This window comes from Tupaia chinensis, unplaced genomic scaffold (genome assembly GCF_000334495.1).
Source record: "Tupaia chinensis unplaced genomic scaffold, TupChi_1.0 Scaffold000251_1, whole genome shotgun sequence".
Classification (NCBI taxonomy): Eukaryota; Metazoa; Chordata; class Mammalia; order Scandentia; family Tupaiidae; genus Tupaia; species Tupaia belangeri.
In genome coordinates, this window is record NW_006159731.1 from 2,098,622 (window position 1) to 2,118,710 (window position 20,089).

Below are 20,089 nucleotides of genomic sequence, written 5' to 3' on the forward strand. Positions count from 1 at the left end.
CAATAATATTTACCAAAACATTCATAGTACTTGTCTCTTAGAGGGGTTAGAGGGGAGTATCACATGATTTTTTTTTTCCAGTTTATTTTCATTTGAAATTTTTAAATGTCATTGTTCTAATTTTTATATATATTATGTCAAAGACTAAATGGATTTCACTCCTTGTTACATTCAAAGAGGTTATCTTATTCTATTTCAAAGAGGATCCACCTCTGTTTATGCTGTAGTTTAACCTAGTAGTGAGCAAATCTTAAAATGAAGTTTTATCTCTGTGCATAGTTTAGTTTGGCAGTTGAGGAGACAGGAGGCTTAATTTAGTGCACTGCTTATCATAATCCCAATAGACACAACTATAATCCCAAATGTTAAAATCTCAAAAGATTAGAATTCCTCATCTAAAATTCTAACATCTAAAATCCCCAAAAATCACAATCCTAAAAGATTAAAATCCCTAGTGTTAAAATCCTGAAAGCTAGGCCAGCCTATAGCATGGTGGTTAAAGCAGCCGGATCTCCCATGGCTGACTGTATGGTTAGTCCTGGACCAGGCAGCTTGAAAAACATGGTAGGCATGTGTGCTTGCATCACCAAAATTCAAAAAAGAAGCAGAAATAGAGAATAAGGGATTACAGCACTATGAGGTGCTTTCTTGTTCTCTCTCTCTCTCTCTCTCTCTCTCTCTCATGTCTATCTGGTGAATGCATATGACCTCTGCAATTTTTTTTTTTTTTTAATCCTGAAGACCAAAATTGTGAGTCAGCAAGCTCTTGTGGACTACCTATGTGCAAGTGTCTACAATCTGTCCCTATATAAACTTTTCGTGTGTTGAATTTTTGTTTGTTTTGTTTATCAGGACTTTTTCCTCTACTATATTAAATTTTCAGCTGTATATTTCATCATCATATCATTTCTAATACTGGAAGTCTAAATTATGTAAGGATTTTTAGTGCTAATTCGTTTTGCATGTGTTTTGCAAATTTGATTTCATGAAAGTGTATTATTACAACATTGCCTTTAAGTATAAGCATTGGGTATGTATATAAAAATGCTGAAGCTTACTCATTAAGTGAAGAGATGTTCTTCTTGTATATTTGTATTTGTCAAAAATAAAATTTCTCAAATCTTCAGGCACCTACATGTGCACTAATGACCCATTGTGGTTTTAGATTGATTTTTTAAAAACATCTGGTTTCCATCATCATATTTCAGTTATAAAACTGGATATACACAATTAAACCATACTAATAAGCAGTTATTAATTTTATTTTGACCTATTTCTTTATGAAAACTGTTTGCTCATAACTGTTAAGCCCATGTGACTGTCATTAGTAAACTCAAGTATTTATGCTTGCAAAAATATGTATATTATTACTGCCTGTTTTACTGTGTAGTCTGTGAAGTGTTCTGTTGTTTTTATATGTTTCTAAAGTCCCCTTTTCACAATGTAAATAAATGTCTTTACAGAATATTTTTAAATTATTTTTTCCAGAATTGTATTTTCAGGATTTTAATCTTTTGGGGTTTTAGACTAGGGATTTTGATGCTTTTGGGATTATGGCTATCTTTTGGAATTACGGTCCAAACCCAATTTAGTACTTGTAGAAGACAAAAGTTATGCTTCTGTTAAAGAACAGCTTTAACTGTTTCTAAGTTAATCAAGAACATTCCACTTAGGCGCGGGTAAGCTAGTAATGTTTGCAAGTACATATCAAAATATAATACAAGGGTATTTGAATCCTCTTGAATAAGTATTTTTAGGGAGTTATGTTATTATGAAACTCAGAAGATATCTAAAGCAGGATACTTTCTGGAAATTTAAAAGCTTAACAGCAAAGTTTTAAAAAGCACACATGTAATAAATATTATTGAAGCCACCTCTCTGAACGAGGTTCTCCTATCTTTACAGTGAAACCAAAAGGAAAGAGCATGACATTTGGAGGCAAAGGACTTAGTTTCAAATTCCTGCTTCTTCACTTACTGATTTTGTGATTTGGGTAAGTCATTTTCTTTGTCTGAATTTTGTTTTTTCTTTTCGTAAAGTTCTAATAATAATCCCTGCCCTACACATCAGCTTCTCTAGGATAATAGGAGAATGAACTGAAATAATTTACATGAAAGTATTTTGTGTAAAATAAAATAGTATCCAAATGTTATTATGAATTTGTAATTGATACTAATGGAAGAAAAATTATGCATAATTTTAAAAATAACTAGCAGTTAATTTAATGTAGGTTGATTAAATATTTACAGATTGGATGTCCATGTGCAGAAAAATGAGATTAGATCCTTATCTCTTACCATATATAAAAATCAACTCAAAATGAATTAAGGACTTAAATTGAGACCCAAAATTATGAAAATACTAAAAGAAAACATAGAGAAACACTTCAGACATAGGTCTAGAAAAAAATTGTGAATAAGATCTCTAAAGTATAGGTAACTAAAGCAAAAATAAACAAATGGGTCTATATCAAACTAAAAAGCTGCAAACAGAGTAAAGAGATTAGCTAGAGAATGGGAGAAAATATTCACAAACTTTATTCAAAAAGGGATTAATGCCAAAATATACAAGGAACTTAGAAACTCAACAGAAAAAAAAAATTACCAGACGAAATGGTAGACAAGCGATTTGAATATACTTAAAAGAAGATATACAAATGGCCAACAAATATACCAAAAAATGTATACCATCATGACTCATCAGAGAAATGCAAATCAAAGCCACAATAAACATAATTTCACATCTGTTAGTATGGTTATTATCAAAAAGACAGAATAGAAATAAATGATGTTGGGGATAGTCTTGAATTTGTTCCGATTTGTTGTTGTTGTTACTTTAATAGCAAATTTCTTGGTGACATTTCATAGTTCTTTTGAATATACTGCTCTGTTGAACCACCATAGTTAAGGAATTACTGCTGCTGAAGGATCATTCAGTTCTAACAAGCAGATCACAAAGAAAATCAATGTATGAAATACATGGGTGTAATACATACTGACAGTTCTGCAAGAGGTGAGGAGAGATCCCTACTTCTCACCTTCTGCCATTTCCACCCTCCTCTCACACTGTCTCTGGTATTTACAGTTGCTTTCCATGCCTTTTATTTCTCACAGTTTATTGATTCACTAAAGATCATAATTAATCTAAATACTTTCAGTAGCAAGCACAGCTTATATATACATATGTATAAACACATGTTTGACTTTAGGCATAAACCTCAGTGAATAGAATGAACATACTATAAAGTAGCATCTAGCTGGGGCTATGTATAGCTTAGTACAGTCATTTAATAGGTATTTTTTATGCATTTTCAATTTCAAGAAAACGGGTTTCATTTTTTTTTTTTGAGAGTTTTTTGTTTGTTTGTTTGTTTGTTTGTTTTGCTATAGGGTGCATGCCCTCGCCAGAAAGACAGAGAGACAGAAAGCAAGAAATCACCCCCCAGGGGGGTTGGCCATGCTGCAGTCCCTTCTCCTCCATTCTCCTCTCGGGATCTTGGGCACGCATGCATGACATAGCCATTATGCTAACTGCTGGTCCCTATAATTTTATATTTCTATCTGGGTAGTTTTAATTTGCATCTCTCATTTTAAGTATTTTTCATATATTTGAGTTACTTGTATTTCCTTTTCTATAAATTTGCTTTTCAAATCTTTTGCCTGTTTTTGTTATTGTTGTTGTTGTTTTGGTAGGTGTTAGAATTTTTTAGTGATATGTAGGCATCCTTCCTAAATTTGTCATGCCGTAAATTACAAGCATTCTTTTCCATTTGCCAAATATTTTTTGAGGTTATTTATGGTGGATTTTGCCTTGCAAAAATTTGTCTCTCTGAACTTATTAATCTCACAGTTATTTACTAATAATGTAAGATGTACCATAATAAATAAACTAACTCTTTTAATTAACCTAATTTATAAGTTTTGCTTTCTGGAAGTTTTACATAGCCATGCCTTCAGTAGGAATAAATAAGAATATTCTGAATACTTAAACTTGTTTACTGCATTCTCATAAAAATTTTATCACCATTTAGAAATCAGCTACGTGATAGAAACAAAAGATTGTGTTTTTAATTATATGGATATAAGATATTATAATATATAATATCTTATGTATATAAGATATTATAAATATTATAAATATTTATAATAATATTACATGTCTGTTACAGAAATATCTTTGCACCATGTTGACATTGATTTGGCTAGTACAAGCCTTGTGTATTTCCCTCACCACTGCATCTATAGGTAAGGTTCGATTCAGATATTTTTAGTAATTATATAATTAGGTTTATGTTAGTAACTAGAAGTATGCTTATATGTAAATTTTAGGATCATTACTGGGAGAATGTCTTTAAATTACCTTAATAATAATACTCTTGATAATTTATTTTGATAATTTGAGTTGTAATAATCCTTCATTCAATAATCCTAAATGTTATTTCACTATACCAACGGTAACTTTAAGGTGGGGAAGGGAAAAAGTGTGTGTTTTTTATGTTCTTAACATTCGAGTCTTTAATTGCCAAAATTGTCTCTGAGCAGTGTGGTTGTGACTCCAGAATGAAGAGGTGCTTAGAGTATCATTCTCAAACTACAAGTCCATAGCCTGATACCTGTCTGGTTGTTACAGTGAGATAAATATAGAGGTTAAAAATAAAAGTTTAGAAACTCTTAACTATTTGACATAGCTGTAACACCTAAGCACATGACTAGTAGGCTGGCTTTGTCAAAGAATAGAGAGAAAAAGTTTGTTTCAGAATGGAAGAAAAAATAATAGTCTGAAACAAACTTTCATCACAGGTAGTTTGAGAAGTCATGTTTTGTATCAGACCCTCTCCAAATCCAGAATGTAACTCCCTTTAGAACACTTTAAGTGACAGAAAACTTAATATTGAAAATCTTTCTTGTTTAGAAATACCTTCCTCATTCTTAAACCCAAATTTTCCCTCTTGTAACTTTCGCTCACTAATTCTAGTTCTAAAGTAGGCCAAATATCTCTTCCTACTCTTTAATTCTGTAAGTATTGAAGAACTTCTCTCCTGTGCTTCCTAAGTTGTCTTCTCCAAACCAAATTTGCACAGCTATCTTCCCCTTTTTTTAATTGCTGGAGGGCATGTACACTTACCAAAAAGAGAGAAAGGAAAGAGATGAAGCATCGCATGATGGGGTGTAGTCATACCACAGTTCCTTTCCCCTATTTTCTCCTTCCCATCAGGATTTTGGACCTGTAGGCACACATGCCTTCTTTGACCACCAGGGCCAGGATTCTAAGTTTAGTCAGCCAGACGATTTGACTCCCATTGCATAGTGCTTAACCACTGTGCTATGGGGCTGGGTTGACCCAGCCCAGTTATAATCATTCTTTATTAATCAGTCTTATCAGCCAGTATGAGGCTTTTTGTATATACTAGTTACCTACATCACATTTAAAATATATTTCATTTTCCCCAATTAACCAGCTATAGAAATTTGGCAAACCATTTAATCAGTGCCTCAGCTCCCTGATCTATAAGATGGGGATAATAATAGTCCATATCTCCTAGAGGTCTTATAAGAATTAAATGAGTTATTATATAAAAAGCATTTGGACAGTACTTTGCCTACAGTAAGCATTATAGAAAGGGTAGTTATATTTATTATTAGAGTTATTGTTGTCTTTGAATAAAGTGCACTTTATAGAAAAAATAAATGTACCAGAGTTTGAGATAAGTAAATATACTTGTTCGAGAAAAATGGCTTTATTATTTACTTTGATGCGAACAAACTTTTTTTTTTTTTTTTTTTTTTTTTTGCTATAGGGTGTGTACACTCACTGGAGAGCCAGAGAGAGAGGCAGAGAAACAGAAAGCGAGAACTCACCCCCCAGGGGGATGGCCACTCCACAGTCCCTCTTCCTCCATTCTCTCAGGATTTGGGGCATGCATGCACATGCATCCAGCATGAGTTTCAAGCCACCAAGTCCAGGACTCAAAATGTGGTCGGCCATGTGGAAGTCCAGCACCTTAACCACTGCACCACTTGCTGGTTCCTGAACATCATTTTTAAGCCAGTTCTCACTTGCACACTTGTGTGCACACACAAAAGATAATCAAAAATTTCATTATTTAAAAACTGCATAGATTGCAAGGTTTTTTTCATCACAATAAACTTCTATTTTTTTCATTTTTGTTTTTAGAGCATTTTATTTTTACAGCATGTGCATATGCTGGAGAGAGGCAGAGAGAGCAAGAGAGAAAATGAGAAACCGATCCCCAGAGGGGAAGGCCATTCCACAATCTCTTCTCTACTGTTCTTCTCTTGGGATTTTGGACATGCACACATGTGTGCCTGTTATATTTTTCAAGCCACTGGGTCCAGGACTCAAACTACACCATTAGTCATGTGGGGTACAACTGCTTAATCTCCATGCTAACTACTGGCCTTGTAAACTTGTATTTTAACTCCATTTTCCCATGAACTTTTTAATTCCCCTTTCTTTTTTTTTTAAGAGAGATTTTTTGCTGTAGGGTGTGTGCGCTCACTGGAGAGAGAGACAGACAAAAAGTGAGATATCACCCCTCACTGGGGATGGCTGTACCACAATCCCTTCTCCTCCATTCTCCTTGAGGGATTTTGGTCACACACTCAGACATGCCTGGTGTGATTTTAAGCCACGGGATCTAGGACTCAGACCGTGGTCAACTACATAAGAGTACAGTGATGCAACCATTACACCATCTACTGGTCCCTATTTCTTTTTTTTTTTTTTTTTTTAAAGAGAGATATTTTTGCTATAAGACACGTGTGCTCACCGAAGACAGAGAGACAGAAAGCGAGAAATCACCCCCCAGGGTAGATGGCCATGCTGCAATCCCTTCTCCATTCTTCTCTCGGGATTCTGGACAAGTGCCCATATGCGCCCAGCATGAGTTTTTTTTGTTTTTTTGTGTTTTTTTTGGAGAGGTTTTTGCTATAGGGCGCGTGCGCTCACCAGAAAGACAGAGACACAGAAAGCAAGAGATCACCCCCCAGGGGGGATGGCCATGCCACAATCCTCCTCCTTCGTGTGGCCTTGGCTTTGTGGCTGGGTTCCCAGGGCAAATGTTCCAGTAGAGAAACAAAGGTAACAGGAGCTGTATTCTTTTAATGATATAGCCTTGGAAGTCACATAACAGTTTCCATTGGCTGAGACAGATGCAAGCACACACAAATCTGAGGTGGCTGGGGGAAATACAGATTGCACTTCATAAAAGCATGTCAGTGACATTTTAAGAACATGGGAGATGGGATAAATATTAAGTGAAAAATAGAATGACTGTCTTTGAAAAATCTTTCTGCTCTGAAGGACTAAGGGCAATCCCTTAGCATAATCCACTCAAGAACTACTTCCATTGACTTTTCTTAGTGTGTTCTACATATGATTTAGCTAATTATAAACTTATTATTTTGAACCTATGACAAATAGCTAAATTTAGCAATTTCATAATGTTCATTCTACTACCTATTATAATATTCTGATCCATGTTTCATCTTGCCCACATGAATATTCAGAACTACTTTATCAAGTATCTTCCTAGATTCTCTGAATAGTTTAATCTCAGTCTGGTAGTCCTATCAAATGAGATTAATTTGGCATAGGATGATTTTAACAAGTCGGTGTTTTGCTTTGAAAACTGGGATGTTTGGGAACCAGCAGTTAGCCTAATGGCTATGTCACTGGACTCCCACATAGTCGACCACGGTTCACGTCCCGGACCCAGTGGCTTAAAACTCACGCCGGGCGTGTGTGCGTGCATGCCCAGGATCCCGAGAGGAGAATGGAAGAGAAGGGATTGCGGCGTGACCATCCCCCCTGGGGGGTGATTTATCACTTTCTGTCTCTATGTCTCTCTCTGTCTGGTGAGCGCACGCACCCTATAGCGAAAAAACCTCTCCAAAAAAAAAAAAAGAAAAACTGGAATGTTTGCCCATTTCTTGTAGTTGTCTTATTCTGTGTGATTAAAATTGGTATTGAGTTTGATTATATCTTACATTCTTTATTACACTATTATATATTTCAGATTTACTATTCCCTATAATATCTTTTTTCATTAATTAGTCCGTATTTTAATTCCATTTTTTTGTAGTTTTTATCGTCAGTAAGTGCATGCACTTGCTAGACAGAGAAGCATCCCCTAGTAGGGCATGTACACGCCACAATCCTTTTTTCTTCCTTTCTGTCAGGATCCTGAGCATGTACATGCACATGACACCATGGTTTTCAAACTGCCAAGACTGGAATTTTGTTGACTGGCCATGTAGGATCCACTTTTCTGTGCCCGGTACTTCACCAGTGTGCTATGCAACTGGCCTCCCTATAACTTTTTTTAAAAAATAGAATAGTACTATTTTGCCAAAGAGTAAAATAAGGTCCAAAGAATTGTAATGACTAGCCAAGTATTACAGGGTAACTTTATTAGAAGTTACAAGATGTAGTTCTGTACTATCAGAAATAGAGAGTAATTTAACTGGGATTTATTATATACAGGTACAAATAATGGCAAGATGATACTGGCAGGCAATTACAAGGTTTAAAAAAAAATGACTCATTCTGACACTTGGGCCTTATAGACTTATGAGAGGTTCCAGGATTCCATTTGGGAGTATAATTTTGACTGCAGGAACTTTAATTCTTGCTGACTTTGAGAGGCATGTATTAAAAAAAAAATCATACAATTTTTAAGGGACCAAGCTCAAAATTCAAAGACCCTAGCTGATAATTGAGTTCGACACTTATGAAGGTATCTCGGCTTTTTTTTTTTTTTTTTTTTTAATAAAGGATTGAAGTAAATGAACTCTAAGATTCTTTTCTTTCCATACCTCTATGATTCTGTGCCGGAGGCCTGTTGAGTAGCAAACAATGTACCTAGGTGATAAGTAGTTTTTAATTTCAAAAAAACCTTTAGGTTAGCCATTATTAATTTCACTTGGCAATAAGAAAACTAATACAGATAGGACAGGTCATCACCCAGGAGCCCATTGGCCAATGGAATTTATTAGAAAAGCTGCCTAAAATTTGTAGACAGAGAGCCTAAAGAACAGAATCATGCCTAATAGTTGAGACTTATTTATTATTACTATTATTATTTTAGATTTTTTGCCATGGGACACGTGTGCTTGTCAGAGAAAGACAGTGAGAGGGGAAGAGAAATCACCCTCCAGAGGGTGTGGCTATGCCTCAGTCCCTTCTCCTACTGAGCTTTTGGGCACACACACACACACACACACACACACACACACTCGTGCCTGATGTGATTTTTTTAAGCCACTAAGTCCAAGACTTGAACTATGGTCAGCCATGTGGTAGTCCAGTGTCTCAGCCACCAAGCCAGCTGCTGGCTCCCAAGATTTATATCTTGATGATAATGGGTAGCCACTAAATAATTTAAAGTAAGTAAATGGTATAATCACTTTTGAACAGTACCTGTGGCAGCCAGTATATAGGGTAAGCTGAAAGGAGGTCATACTGATGTAAAATGATGACTTGAGCTTCAGCAGTCGAAGTACTGATAAGAGAAAATTGATACATATATTACGTATATAGAACTAATAAGATTTTGTACAATATTACTAAGTTGGAGGTTAGAGGAGATAGATTTTGAGATGTTGAAGGTGATTACAAAGTATCTGGACTGGATAACTGGATAGGAATGGTGGGCTGAGGTACAGATACAAGAATAAGAAATAGGAAGCTTGAGAAGGAATGTGATAAGCCTTTTTTCAGAGAATTATTTAACTTTATTAATTGATTGATTGACTTTAATTTGACCAGAGAGAGACAGAGCAAGAGACAGGGAAAGTGAGGAAGCAAGTCGCCAGGACTTGAACCACAGTTGGCCACATGGGAGTCCAGTGCCGCTAGCCACCATGCCACCTGCCAGCCCCAGATAAGCCCTTTACCACCATACCTTCAGCTGGCTCTATTTGACCATCTTGTTCTTTCTGACTTTTTTTTATTATTATTTCCTTAGTTATCTGAAGTTTGATATATGAATGATGTACATTGTCCCATTGACACACCCCAACAGTATGCAGGACTGGAGATGGAAGGAGATTATCCCTGACTGGTACCTGAAGAGTTTAAGTTAGACCCTGGATAGGTAGTGATTAAGTATGAGCCATGCTTCAGGCATCCCTGTACTGAAGACAAGTTAGAATATGATACTGTGGTCTGAAGCTTAAATAGGTTTTTTAATTTTCTTAATCCAGCTGTCTGCCCTGCAATTTGTATATTTCTTTATATTGATAAACTTAAGCATTAAATTCCTTTCATATCAATTTACAGTAGTATGTTTGCTTTTTTTTTCTGTCTTTAAAAGGGAAATTTAGTGAAGTCAAATACCATTTTGTACCAGAAGAAAATCAGCCTATTTTTTTATTTTCTATTGTTTCTTTTCAGATGAACTTCTGCATTCTTGTGGTCATATCAACCCTCCATCTGCAGTTGTCCAATGCGGTTCTAATTTCACTGCAGTTTGTGTGGTAAAGGAAGAGTGTATGGATTTTTTTCATGTAAATGCTAACTACATTTACTGGAAAACAAGCCATTTTACTATTCCTAAGGAGCAATATACTATCATAAACAAAACAGCATCAAGTGTCACTTTTACAAATATAGGTTTACTGAATACTCATCTCACTTGCAACGTTCTTACATTTGGACAGATTGAACAGAATGTTTATGGAATCACAATAATTTCAGGCTGTAAGTTTTGTTTTTGTCTTACTGTAGACTTTGTCATTACTATTGAACTATATTTTTAATATCGTCTGTTGGTCTTTATGAAATGCAATAATTGTGGACTAAGTGACTTTTGGACATACTTATTTTTTTTAAAAAATAAGCATAACAGCTAGGCACTTGCCTGTAATCCTAGCCACTCCAGAGACTAAGACAGGAGGATCACAAGTTCAAGGCCACCCCAAGTAACATAGCAAGAACTTGTCTCTTTAAAAACTGTATATATATGTGCATGTGTATATGTGTGTGTGTATATATATATATATATATATACATACATACATATATACACACACTTATATAGAAAAATACATATATATTTTTCTTATTAATATACAAAAAGTCCAAAGAATAACATAAATTTTGTCCTTTCCTGAAAGTCAACTATTTGTCAGTGTTTTAGAAAAATATTTTGATAGGAGACACCCCCTTAAAGTATTGTTGAATTGAAATATGAAAACTTTCAGTATCCCTTAATTGCTCAGAAAATGCATACGTAAAGTGGCTTCCTGAAGAAGGTGAATAAATATTAGAGAAGGTCCAATAAGGTATTTTTTAAAGGACAAAGTAAATAAAATAAACTTGCTATGATCTACAAGTGGTTTACCAAATATTTGATCACCCTGACTTTATAATTTTGTTATTTGCATTTTTCCCACAAGGTATGGAAAAATCAATAATAGAAATAGTAGGGAATCATTTTTACTTCTGTTGGGTCATCAGAAAAGTCATGACCTATTTTTCTTTGTTTTTCTATGCAAAAATATGTCATGACTTTTCCAATGATTCAATACTTGTCTCTTATTAACATATATAAATATCACTTTTAAAAATACATTTAATGAAGAAGACAATTGATATTTTTATATACGATAGTTAAAAATGAAAGTTCATTTCACATAGAGAATTAATGTGAAACAAACTAGTTAATGACAGTTATGTTGGAAAATATATATTATGGCCCACACTTGTTGCCTAGTGGTTAAGAGAGTTGGACCTCACATGGCCAACTGTAGTTCAAGTCCCAGTCCTGGTGCCTTGAAAAAACATGCTAGGTACATGTGTGCGTGCCCAAAATTCTAACAGGATAGAGAATGGAGAAGGGATTGTGACATGCCCATGCTCCATTAATGGGTACTTTCTCTCTCTCTTCCCTTTCCTCCCTCTCTCTCTCTTTCAAGCAAGCATACATGCTGTCAATTGAAAAAAATTTTTAACATGTTACTTACCACCTACAAAGAAGTTTATGAGTTTGAATGGGAAAACTTTTTAGATGCCAGTCTTACATTATGTTTATACTTTTTGCTTCATTTTTTTCTTTTTTTTTTTTAAATTTGCCTGAGAGCACATGGATATATTGGAGAGAGACAGAGGAAGATAAAGAGAAAATGAAAAAGCACCCTGCATGGGGGATGGTCACACTGTAATCACTTCTCAGCTATCTCTGCCTCTTGGGATTTGGGTATATATGCACATGTACCTGGCATGTTTCTCAAGCCACCACACCTGGGATTCAAACCATGCAGTCAAACATAGAGCATATAGCCACCTCAATCTCCATGTCATGGGCCTGGCCTACTTTGGTTTGATTTTTTATTGTTGTAAATGTCTTGGGTGGTATATAAATTGCATGTATTTGTGGATATAAAGTTTTGGAAAATGCTAATTATTCCATTCTAGTTCCTCCAGAGAAACCTAAAAATTTAGATTGCATAGTGGATGAAGGAAAGAAAATGCTGTGTCACTGGGACCCTGGAAGGGAAACACATCTGGAAACAAACTTCACTTTAAAATCAGAATGGTATGTTATCTTAAGTTTATTGTTATGTTGGATTTATTAAGTTAGCCATTTGTGCTGGAATTTTATTTTGGAACAGCTCATATAAATATCTAAAGGTACAAAACATAGTATACTAAATTCCAATGTACCCATCACCCAGCTTCAATGATGATTAGCTTACGACCTGTACCACATATTGTCTTGAAGGAAATCTTAGACATCGTATTATTTTATCCATAGACACTTCAGTGTGATCTCTAAAAGATAGGGATACTTTTTAAAAACATAATCACATGTAATTTAAAATACTTTAATGTCAAATTTTCAGTTACTGTTAGTTTTCCCAGTTTCTCATAAATATGTATATATGCTATTTCTCATAAATATGTATATATGAGACAACTGGGGAAAAATAATAAGCTATATTATTTTTCTGTCTCTGTCTGTCTCTCTCTCTCTCTCTCTCTCACTCTCACTTGTTGGATCAAATCCAAATAGAGTTCATTCATTGCAGATTGGTAGATTTGTAAGTATATCTCAAACTTAGGTTCTAAATGCTTCTCTCTTCTTTTTTTCCTTACAATCTAGTTGTTAACATAACTATTATACATTGATTAACATATTCCTTTGCCCCTTTATTTTTTAAAAATTAGTATAGTCTATAGACTTGATCAGCCTTTGATTTGATTATTTTTCTTCTCTAGAAACATTTCATAGGAGTAGTATGTACTTTCATCAGAAACCACCACATAATGTTTGGTGGTTTTGTTTTCTGATACTTAAGATTGAGCAATGATTTCAGGTGTTGTCAACCTTCTTCCATTTTTTATAAAATTCCCAATTTCTTTCAAACATATAAAAGTTGAAAGAATTGTATAGTGAACTCTCATACATACCGTTACCTAGATTCTATCAGTATAATTAGCATTTTACTATATTCACCTTATCACATACCCATTATCTATGTATCCTTCTTCATCTATTAGTCTCGTGTGTGTGTGTGTGTGTGTGTGTGTGTGTGTGTGTGTATGTGTGTGTGTGCATTTCAAAGAGAGTTGCAGATACTGGCATACTTTAGCCTTAAACATTTCAGATTGTATATCATTAACTAGAGTCATATTTGTTTACACATTTGTTTTTATTTTTAGGTAAAATTTAAGAATCATGAAATAAAGACACAGGCCTTAAGTGTATCATTTAGTGAATTTTGACAAGTACATACATACACATGTGTAATTCAAATCACCTTCAAGACATACTAACATCCCCAGAAAGTTCTCACATGCTATTTCCCAGTCAATCCTGGCCGATGCTGCATCCTATGATGCAACTACTTGTTTGATTTTCTTAGCCACAGATTATTTTTGCCTCTTAACAGAATGACATTTTCTGGGGCCAGCAGGTGGCATGGTACTTAAGAGCACTGGACTCCCACTGGCCAGCCACGGTTCAAGTCTTGGATCTGGAGGCTTGCTTTCTCACTTTCTCTCTCTCTCTCTCTCTCCCTCTCTGAATAAAATTAATTAATTAAGGTTAAATAAAATAACTCTTTTTTAAAAAAATGGCATTTTCTGACTCAGTAGAATATTTCTAAGATATAACCATGTTGCTTTCCATTAGTTTTTTACATAAACATTTGCAGAGTTATCACTGATCATTGTTATGTGTGTGTATCCTCTTTCTTTTTAACATGCCAAAAGAACTTTCCTTCATCGACTATAGGGTACCCTGGGGTACAGTTCAGATAAAAGAGGCAAATGATGTTATTATTTTCCCTTTATTACCAGTTTTATAATGAGTTGATTTCCTAGACTCTTCCAAAGGTGGATAAATTAGCAGTTCTCTCCCTCATTATGAATTCATAGTTAAACTTATTTGATGTATTTCAGTCTATTATTGTCATTATTTTTATCAATGCTTAAATTGTCCCTTCTTCGGTCAGTGAGAATTTATTTACGTTGGCTCATACATTCTTCTGGCACAGCTTCCTTAGTTTTCAGTAGCTTCCTTGATTTCTGGTATAACATGATTTTCTAGATTTATCTTTTATGTTATCTCACTCAGAACTATTTTCCCAAGGAGCCTATTTAGTTCCATTTACTGTGAAATTAAAGACTACATTCTGGGGACAAGCAGATACAAAATGGTATTGTTGCTAGACTCCCATGTAGTCAACCACTGTTCAAGTCCCATAACCAGTGGCTTAAAACTCTCTGGGTGCATGAGCTTGCATGCCCAGAATCCTGAGCGGAGAATGGAGGAGAAGGGATTGCAGTATGACCATCTCCCCTCAGGGATGATTTCTCACTTTTTGTCTCTCTGTCCCTCTGGCAAGTGCACACGTTCTATAGTACAAATCCCTCTTAAAAAAATAAAATAAAAAGACTACATTCTGAGTTCTAGGGGGTTCATTGCTCCTGGGTTGTCATCGTTTCTAGGCTTTCTCTGTGGGAAGAGCTAGGAAATGTTGTGGTTTAAGATTTGAAAAATCGTATTTCTGGGGCCCAATTCCTTCTGATTGAGGTTGAAAGAGAAAAGAAAAAAGGGGGAAAAATTATATTTTTTTCTCTTTTTTTTTTCTCTAATTGCCAGAGGGCATATGCACTCACCTAAGACAGAAGAGAGATTTCCTCCACAATAGGGATGTGGTCACATCATAGTCCTCCTCCATTTCCCTATCCCATCAGATTTGGGGCACACTGGGACCAGCAGTTGGCATAATGGCTATGTCGCTAGACTCCCACGTAGTCAACCACGATTCAAGTCCTGGACCTGGTGGTTTAAACTCACGTCTGGCGCATGTGCATGTGTGCCTAAGATCCCTGGAGGAGAAGGGATTGCAGCATGACCATCCACCCTGGGGGGTGATTTCTTGCTTTCTATCTCTGTCTTTCTGGCGAACACATGTGTCTTATAGCAAAAGCCTCTCCAAAAAAAAAGATCTGAGGCACACAAGTATACATGCCTGGTACATCTTTCAAGCCACTGGGGCCAGACTTGAACTATAGTTGGCCATGTAGGATCTGACTTCCTTAACTATAGGACGGCTCCCAAAAAATCATTTTACATAAGATAAAATACATCATGAATTCACATTGATATTCCCAATTTAAAACCAGGACTATGGGCTTTTACATAATTTCATTCACTAACATCTAAATATCTTAATTTCTGACAGCATCAACATGATTATTCATTTGCTATATTGCACAGTAAACACAACAGCTGCACATTAAACAATGCCAATATTAGCACCAACAGTATGATTACTAAAAAAACAATTTTAAGATTTTTTTTTCTCTTTTGAAAAATGTATCATCAAATTACTGTGTTTTAAAGCAGCTTGAAAATAGTTCTGTGTGTTTATACTAAGAATTCAATACACAGGGCCCAGCAGATGGTTACGTCACTGGACTCCCATGTAATCAACCATGGTTCAAGTCCCAGACCTGATATCTTAAAACTCATTTCAGATGCATGTGCTTGCATGCCCAAAATCCCAAGAGGAGAATGGAGGAGAAGGATTGAGACATGGCCATCCCCCCAGGGGTGATTTCTTACTTTCTGTTTCTCTGTCTCCAGTGAGTGAGTGCATGCACCCTATAGAAAAACTCAGAAAAAATAAAATATTCAATACACATTATTGAAATTCATGTTTCTTTTTTATTTTGATTTTTTTAGGATTTTTTTAATAAGTATAAAATAGTAAATAGTAAAGTAGTAAATCTAGAAAGCCTAATCAGTACAACAAAGTATATGCTTGGAGAAGTCTAGGTTTCATCTTTATCTCCTTTACCTTCTTTACTTTCTCCACCTCAGGGTTATCTATTTTGATTTTGGGGTTAACTTATCCTTTTATTTTTAAAAGTAGTATTTGTATATAAATATTTTTAATTTAGGTATAATTTATATATGCAAGTAAATATAGTATTATTACTGAAAACTTTTTATGGGGATTGAAATCAGAAAATAATTGCCTAAGTTTGTTTAGAAAGAGGCTGAAGGAATTTTCTGGGGTGATAGGAGTCCTTAATCCTAATTTCCTGTCACCTTATTGCATATTGTACTTATAAAGAAAGATGTTCTGTTATAGTAGGATTCTTTTTCAGGAAAGGAGAAAAACAGTACTAGGATCACAAGGAAATAGATCATTTTTGGAGAGAAGTCAGGAGGGATGGAGCATAAAATTCTGAAGTACAATAGTACAATAACTAATGTATCTTAATCTACAGTTCAGACTCTGTTTTAAAGAAGGGCATGTGGTTTGAGTCCCAGACCTGGTGACTTAAACATCATGCTAGGCATGTTTATGTGTGTACCCAAAATCCCAAGAAGAAAATGGAGGAGAAAGGATTGCAGTGTGGCCATCTCCCCTGGAGGGTCATTTCTTGCTTTCCGCCCCGGGGGTGGGGGGGGGGAGGGGGTGGTGGTGGTGGTGGTGGTTTCTCACCTTCTGTCTCACTGTCTCTGTCCCTCCCTACCCCACCCATTAGAACATGGACCCCTAAGGCAAAAACCTCTTAAGGAAGAAAAAAAAAAAAAAAAAGCATGTTAATTGAATTTGGAGACCAACAGTTTATTATAAACTTTGCTGCACTGATGTGGATCCCATCAAACTCTTTTCAAGTAACTGTTTTCAATGTAACTTTTGCAAATATATTTTTATTAACTGATTTTTCCATTTTTGTATTTAGGGCAACAGAGAAGTTTGCTGATTGTAAACCAAAACATGATGCCCCCTCCTCTTGTGTTCTTGATTATACGATTGTGTATTTTGTCAACATTGAAGTCTGGGTAGAAGCAGAGAATGCCCTTGGGAAGACTAAATCAGATCATATCAATTTTGATCCTGTAGATAAAGGTAGTCGTAAATCTGAATTTGAGACACTTTCCAATGGTTTATAAATTAGTTCCTTTATTTTGAGTATTGTAAAAATAAGCATTTATTTCATTATTATTAGTGACCTTTTTTTACAGTCATTTGTTAACAATATTAATTATAATTTGGAAAAAGAAAAATAATTATTTAACCATGCTTACAGCTATTTTCACTTTGAATATTATCTTCTGTTATTTGTCCAATTTTTAAACTATTGGGTCATCCGAAAAGTCATGACACATTTTTGCATAGAAAAACCTGAAAACATACATCATGACCCAGTATTTTACACCTTTGTAATCATAGTAAACATGTTCAGTTTTTACTCTTTCTTTAAAATTTTAATATATTGGGCCAGCAAGTGGTGGGCAGTTAAGCACTGGATCCCATATGGCCAACTCTGTGGTTCAAGTCCCATTGGTTCAAGTGCCCAAGATCCCAAAAGGAGAATGGAGGAGAAGGGATTGTGGTATGGCCGTCCCCTGGCAGGGGGGCTGATATCTCACTTTCCCTCTCTCTGTCTCTCTCTTTGGCATGTGTGCACACCTTACAGCAAAGTATCTTTAAAAAAAAAAAAAAGGAAAAAAAATTTTAATTATAAGTATTTGTCTTTTGATATTTGAACCTGAAAAGGTTAACAAATAAAATTAACTGACAAAGAAAACTAAAGTTTTTTTTTTCCATTATATAGTACAACATGACATTATTTTTAGAGAATTTTGTTTATTTGGTAAGGATAAAAAATATTGTAAAGGAAAATATAAAGATTATATCTTGTTTGTGTATGAAGATGTAAAAATAAAACATAATAAACATTAGAATTTATTTTATCCCTCAGTGAAACCCAGTGCACCACGTAACTTATCAGTGAGCAACTCAGAGGAACTATCTAGTATCTTAAAATTGGCGTGGAGTAACCCATATTTTAAGACTGTTGCAAGACTGAAATATAACATTCAATATAGAACCAAAGATGCCTCAGTTTGGAGCCAGGTAAACTTAAAAGTTACTGTTCATTCAAATAATCTTTCTTACAACACTCTAATATAAAAGTTTCAATTATTTTTTGATTGTCTTAAATTTCTAGTTATGTGAAATACTTTGCTGACCACCTTTTCTGATCTTTATCAAGTAAGGGCAGACAGATGGAAAATGTAGCTTTGCTGGATATAGTAGTCTTTCAGTGAAACATGGAAATGATACAGGGTCACAGGAAATAGCATTTTGATGAAGAAGCAAATTAAGTAGAGGAGCAGAAATAAAGAAATAAGAATGAGAAATGAGGACAAGGTAGAGCAGGCGTTGGTACACCACAATCTACTGGCCAGATTCAGCCACCTGCTTTTATAAATGAAGTTTTATTGGAACATGGCCACACTCATTTACATATTATCTCTCTTTTACAATTGAAGGGTTCATAGTTGTAGCAGTACTTCTGGTTCACAAACCTAAAACATTTATTAGTCAGTCCTTTGTAGAATGTTTGCCAACTCTTGAGATAGTGATTGGTGGAGAATTTTTAAGACTAGAAAGGAAAAGTACTTTGTACCTAAAATAATGCTATCAGCAAAAGAAATACTTGAAACTTTTTAGAAGGCTATCACCATGTAATTTAATTTATCACTAATAGTATGCTTTTGTTTTCATTGCTGTGGGCATAGTAATGAGCTTATAAGGAAAGTGAGCTCCTGAATTTAAACTCTTCTCCACTATTTAAAGGACTCAGAATACTTAGGAAAAAGAACAAAAAAATTAGATTGATGTTTCATGTTGTGCAGAGTGGATACATCAAAATATTTTTTAATATCATAGAATTTTAATTCAGTGGTACACAAATACCCTGATATCTATTTTGTATTTAATATTGAAATCTCAAGAGTTGCAGAGAGAACCAGAGGGCTTTATCTCTCTGTGTGTCTCTCTCTTTCTCTCTTTTAATTGCCAGAAGGCATGTGTATGTCAAAGAGGGGAAATGCACTGCTCCTCTTTGGCTCTTACCACATTGCCACTGCGGCTGGGATTCCAAATGTAGTCTGCTATTTGAGGTCTAGCTCCATTAACCAGTAAGCTCAAGGGCCAGCCCTAATCTGTCTGTCTATCTGTCTGTCTGTCTCTCTCTCTCTCTCTCTCTCTGTTTTCCCTGAAAGCCAAGTTTACCTACTATGACAGCTTTTGGTGTTTTTGATTGGGCCAAGTATCTTACTTTCCCGTGTCCAGTTCTATACCCTTCTCCTCCTACTCCTAATGGCATGCTGAGCTGTATGGACTTCATCTGGGTTCCCAATCTACCTAACGTCCTAGTGTGTTTAGTTACTGGGAGAAGACAGTCCCAGCAGCAGAAAGGAGGGAGAAAAGAGAAGCAAGATCAACATGTTTATTTTCCTGTTCCCTTCCTGGAGCTGGCTGTCTCTTCCTACCTAAGGTCTCTGCTCCTATCAAGGCCACCCTTTCTATTTGACCATCTTCTTTTGATTCTTTATCAGTGAGCAACTCAGAGGAACTATCTAGTATCTTAAAATTGGCATGGAATAACCCATGAGCCTCCACTCATGCCTTCAGGTGTAGAGGTTATAATTGCTACAAGCCCCAGACTAGTAATTGTACTATCTAAGGATTCCTTCCCTGTATTCTGCTCATAGTCTTTTCACTAAACTCTCCTCAGATTCTAAGTT

General features: G+C 35.3%; 1 protein-coding gene across 3 annotated transcripts in view; it reads left to right on the forward strand.

The window, feature by feature from the left end:
• IL6ST (interleukin 6 cytokine family signal transducer) overlaps window positions 1–20,089 on the forward strand; it is a 58,969-nt gene that overhangs the window by 15,574 nt on the left and 23,306 nt on the right. The window contains exons 2-8 of one of the 3 annotated variants that reach the window (XM_014587988.2): window positions 1,906–1,993; window positions 2,843–3,012; window positions 4,169–4,244; window positions 10,417–10,722; window positions 12,439–12,559; window positions 17,233–17,399; window positions 18,256–18,410. In XM_014587988.2, the coding sequence (XP_014443474.1) occupies window positions 4,184–4,244; window positions 10,417–10,722; window positions 12,439–12,559; window positions 17,233–17,399; window positions 18,256–18,410 (810 nt within the window). In that variant the 5' untranslated portion in view covers window positions 1,906–1,993; window positions 2,843–3,012; window positions 4,169–4,183. The remainder of the gene's footprint in view (window positions 1–1,905; window positions 1,994–2,842; window positions 3,013–4,168; window positions 4,245–10,416; window positions 10,723–12,438; window positions 12,560–17,232; window positions 17,400–18,255; window positions 18,411–20,089) is intronic. The other 2 variants (XM_006148984.3, XM_006148985.3) reach the window with 2 other exon arrangements.